Source organism: Otolemur garnettii, unplaced genomic scaffold, assembly GCF_000181295.1.
Source record: "Otolemur garnettii isolate 467f Iridium unplaced genomic scaffold, OtoGar3 scaffold00018, whole genome shotgun sequence".
Lineage (NCBI taxonomy): Eukaryota > Metazoa > Chordata > Mammalia > Primates > Galagidae > Otolemur > Otolemur garnettii.
This window is the reverse complement of record NW_003852413.1, coordinates 3,822,078-3,825,585: the sequence shown is the minus strand read 5'-3', so window position 1 is coordinate 3,825,585 and position 3,508 is coordinate 3,822,078. Positions and strand designations below refer to the sequence as shown.

Genomic DNA, 3,508 nt, shown 5'->3' with positions numbered 1-3,508 from the left:
GCACTCTACCAAGGGCGACATAGTGAGACTGTGTCTCAATAAAAAAGGGAGGCGCCTATGGCTCAAAGGAGTAGGGCGCTGGCCCCATATACTGGAGGTGGTAGGTTCAAACCTGGCCCTGGTCAAAGAATGCGAAAAAAAGAAAAAAATTAACTGGGCATGGTAGTGGGTTCCTGTAGTCCTAGCTACTTGGGAGGTTGAGGCAGGAGGATCGCTTGAACCCAGAAGTTTGAGGTTTCTGTGAGCTGTGACCACAGCACTCTACCAGGGGCAACAGAGTGAGACTGTCTTAAAAAAAAAAAAAAGAATGGATGTGCTTTCACTGGCTGCGTGAACTTGATAACCACTGTCATGGGCAGGGCATGGCACCATCATCACCTCGCAAAGTGCCCTCCATGAGATCTAAATGAAGCAATTCCAGTCTGTTCTTCAAGTATCGGGACATGCCACCCGCTCTGCCGGGTCTAGGAGTTCATGTTCTTGGAGACAGGAATCACCTTACTACTTACACTCATCTTACTTCATGCTCAGCCCCACATGTGACTGTCCCCAGAGGAGCTTGTGTCAGCCATGGCACCTTGAGGCCTGTGGGGGTGGTGCAGGGTGGGCTGGCCACCTCTCCTACCTGGGAAGCTGTGCTCTGCAGCTTCATCAGCCCATTCTCCAGCCTCTCAATTTTCGCAACAAGCTCCATCCTCTTCTTGGCCAGCAGGTTCTGGTACAGTTTGATCTGCTCCAGGAAGGTTTTGGGTGTGGTGTAGTTGTAGCGCCTCTCGGTAGCCAGGTACATCTTGGACATGTCATTGACGGTGGTGTGCACATAGGCCATGAAGAGGCTGATGGAAGCCTTGACTTCCCGCTACAAAGGTGAGGTGACACGGTCAGCCCCCGGATCCCATCCCTGCAAGACCCCCTTGTTGCCGGGGTCCTGGCCTGGCTCTCTAAGAGGCCCCAGGAACGTGGAGGCTGCTGCCAGCCACAGCGAGTCAGGGGGTGGGATCCTGGACGTCGTGTTCCAAGGCCTCTCAACCTCAGCTGTTCCACTGTCAAAGGGGCCTCAGGGAGGAACGCTTGCCTGGGCTGTCAAGGGCTTTGTGCACGAAAGGGTTTAGCTCAGTGCCTGGGACACAGCAGAGATCGTCATTCTCTGTGATGTGCACACACGAGCACACGCACACTCACATGCCTGGGAAATGTTTTTACACCCTGAGAATGTTTTCACACCCCCGGTAACTTAGCAGACTTGTCGGGTCCGGGACTCAGTACCTCTTTCCTGGCCCCCTGGGCCTGCCCTTCCACCCGAAGATGGGCGCTGGATGCTTTGCCCCAGAAATTGTCCAAAAGGTATGAATTCTGATTCAGGACAGTATCAAATTGATTAATCTGTGTGCCACACACACTTCAGCAGTCCGCAGTGGCCCTCGCGGCGCTGGCTGTGGGACTCTTCTACCAAACTCCTAGAGGGACAACCCGCAGCCAGAGGGACCCTCTGAGCTTCAGGGCTGCTGTAGGAGCAGCCCAGCTCTAGTGCCAAGCGGAGTCTGTTCCCCATCTTTAAAAACCAGGGAAAAAGCTAATTTCAGGGTTTCACTATTTAACAACTGAACATGCTCTTAGGATAAGACACAGTGGGAAAGAGAGGCTCGTGGGGGCTGCTCCCTCCACAGAGCATTGACACAGCAGAGGCGGGTCAGGGGCTGCTGAGCTCCTGGCAGACAGTTAATGCACACTGAGCACGGCACCATCTTCCAATGGAAACACACCCTGCAAGGGGATGTCACACTTGTCATGCCCCCTATAAGGGCTGGGCTGAGCCCATTGGAGCCTGAGGCTGGAGGTAGCAACGTGCCTGTATATGCTTATCAGAGTGGACAAAGGCTCTGCAGCCAGCCAGGCACCCAGGGGCAGGCCCGTGACCCGCTCTGTCCCTGGGCCATTTATACCAATCCCTCTGAACAGCCAGGGGTCCCTGCCACGGTGTGGGGGGCTCATTAGAAAGGCTCTCCCTGCCCTTCCTGTGGCAGGAAATGGAAATACAGCAGCCTGTCTTTGTTCACCATTTTGATATTTTGTTCATCATAAATTTTGTTAGCATTATTTTTGATTTTTAAATTATTACATTAAAACATCACTTCCCTCCATTCCTGAGGCTTTTGGTGGCCCCTTAAATGGCGTGCTCAAGGCTCTGCTCCCCCAGCTCTCCCTGGTCAGAGAGCAGTTCCAGTCCTCATCCTCTGGGCTCTAGGGGCTCCCCAGACACTCACCTGAATCCCCTCAGTCTCCTCCAGGAAGCGGGCACTGACAGACACCAGGGCGTCTTCTGGCCACTCGTGGAACCAGTTGATGGCCGTGCAGTTGACCACCGCAGGGAACTTCCTTGCTCGTACACGCAGGACAGAGCCCACAGGGGAGAAGCACAGAATCACCTGGGCGGGGGACACAGATGGGCTGTTCTCTGGGGACAGCAGTGCCGAGGCCAGATCTGTCCCCATTGCAGAAAGCACATCTGGAGAGCAAAGGGCTCTTCAGGGCTTGTCCCCTGGTTCTGGTCTGAAGGGGGTTGCAGTGGACAAGTGCTCCTCTGACCTCACAGCCTTTGCCAGGTGGGGATTACTCACCCCATACAAGGCTGAGGTTGGGGTAGGAGGGAGTGGGGATCAATTATACTGGGGTAGTGAGACCCAGGAACAGAGAGAGCCCCACAGTGTGGTCCCAGACACACGGAGCCTCCTCCAAGCCCCAGTGCCCAGAGTCCCAGCTAGGGGACAGACAGACTGGGCCCCCAGCTGGAGAAGAGCTCCCTGGGGTCTCTCTGCTCATGGAGCCTCAGCCTCCCACCCCCCGTCCTGTCTGTCATGGTTCAGTGGGTGCTTGGTTGGCAGTGGCCTTTGATGGGAACAGGTCGGTGCTCAGCTGACCCTGCAGTTCTCACTAGAGACATGAGGGTAACAGAAATAAAAAATATATTTCACAACTATTTATAGAGCACTTATATTGTATTAGATGTTTCACGTAAGATGATTTAAAGTGCATGGGGGGCTCAGTGCTCATGGCTCAGTGGTTAGGGCGCCGGCCACATGCACTGGGGCTAGTGGGTTCAAACCCGGGCCAGGCCTGCTCAACAACAATGATGACAACAGCAAAATAGCCAGGAGTTGTGGCAGGTGCCTGTAGTCCGAGCTACTTGGGAGGCAGAGGCAAAAAGAATCGCTTAAGCCCAAGAGTTTGAAGTTGCTGTGAGCTGTGAAGCTACAGCACTCTACAAGGTAGTGAGACTCTGTCTCAAAAAAAAAAGAGAAGAGCATGGGGGGTTTGCGTAGGTTATATGCAAATAACATAGTACTTCCACACCAGGGATTGCACAGCTGCAGGCTTCGGTATCTTGGAGGCCCTGGAGCCAGCCCTCCCCCAGGCCACCGAGGTCTGATGTAAAATCCTGTAGCCCCTCGGTGTCTCTGATACCCTGATGACACATCTCTAGGCTTCAGGTCCTTGGGCAGCCCCCCCC

The 3,508-nt window shown here is 54.3% G+C and overlaps 1 protein-coding gene across 1 annotated transcript in view; it reads right to left on the bottom strand.

Moving 5' to 3' along the window:
• The window catches only part of DNAH17 (dynein axonemal heavy chain 17), a 117,731-nt gene that overhangs the window by 41,628 nt on the left and 72,595 nt on the right, over nucleotides 1–3,508 (bottom strand). The window contains exons 53-54 of the mRNA XM_012802834.1: nucleotides 2,265–2,426; nucleotides 626–859 (exon numbers count right to left, since the gene is read on the bottom strand). Of these exons, the coding sequence (XP_012658288.1) occupies nucleotides 626–859; nucleotides 2,265–2,426 (396 nt within the window). The remainder of the gene's footprint in view (nucleotides 1–625; nucleotides 860–2,264; nucleotides 2,427–3,508) is intronic.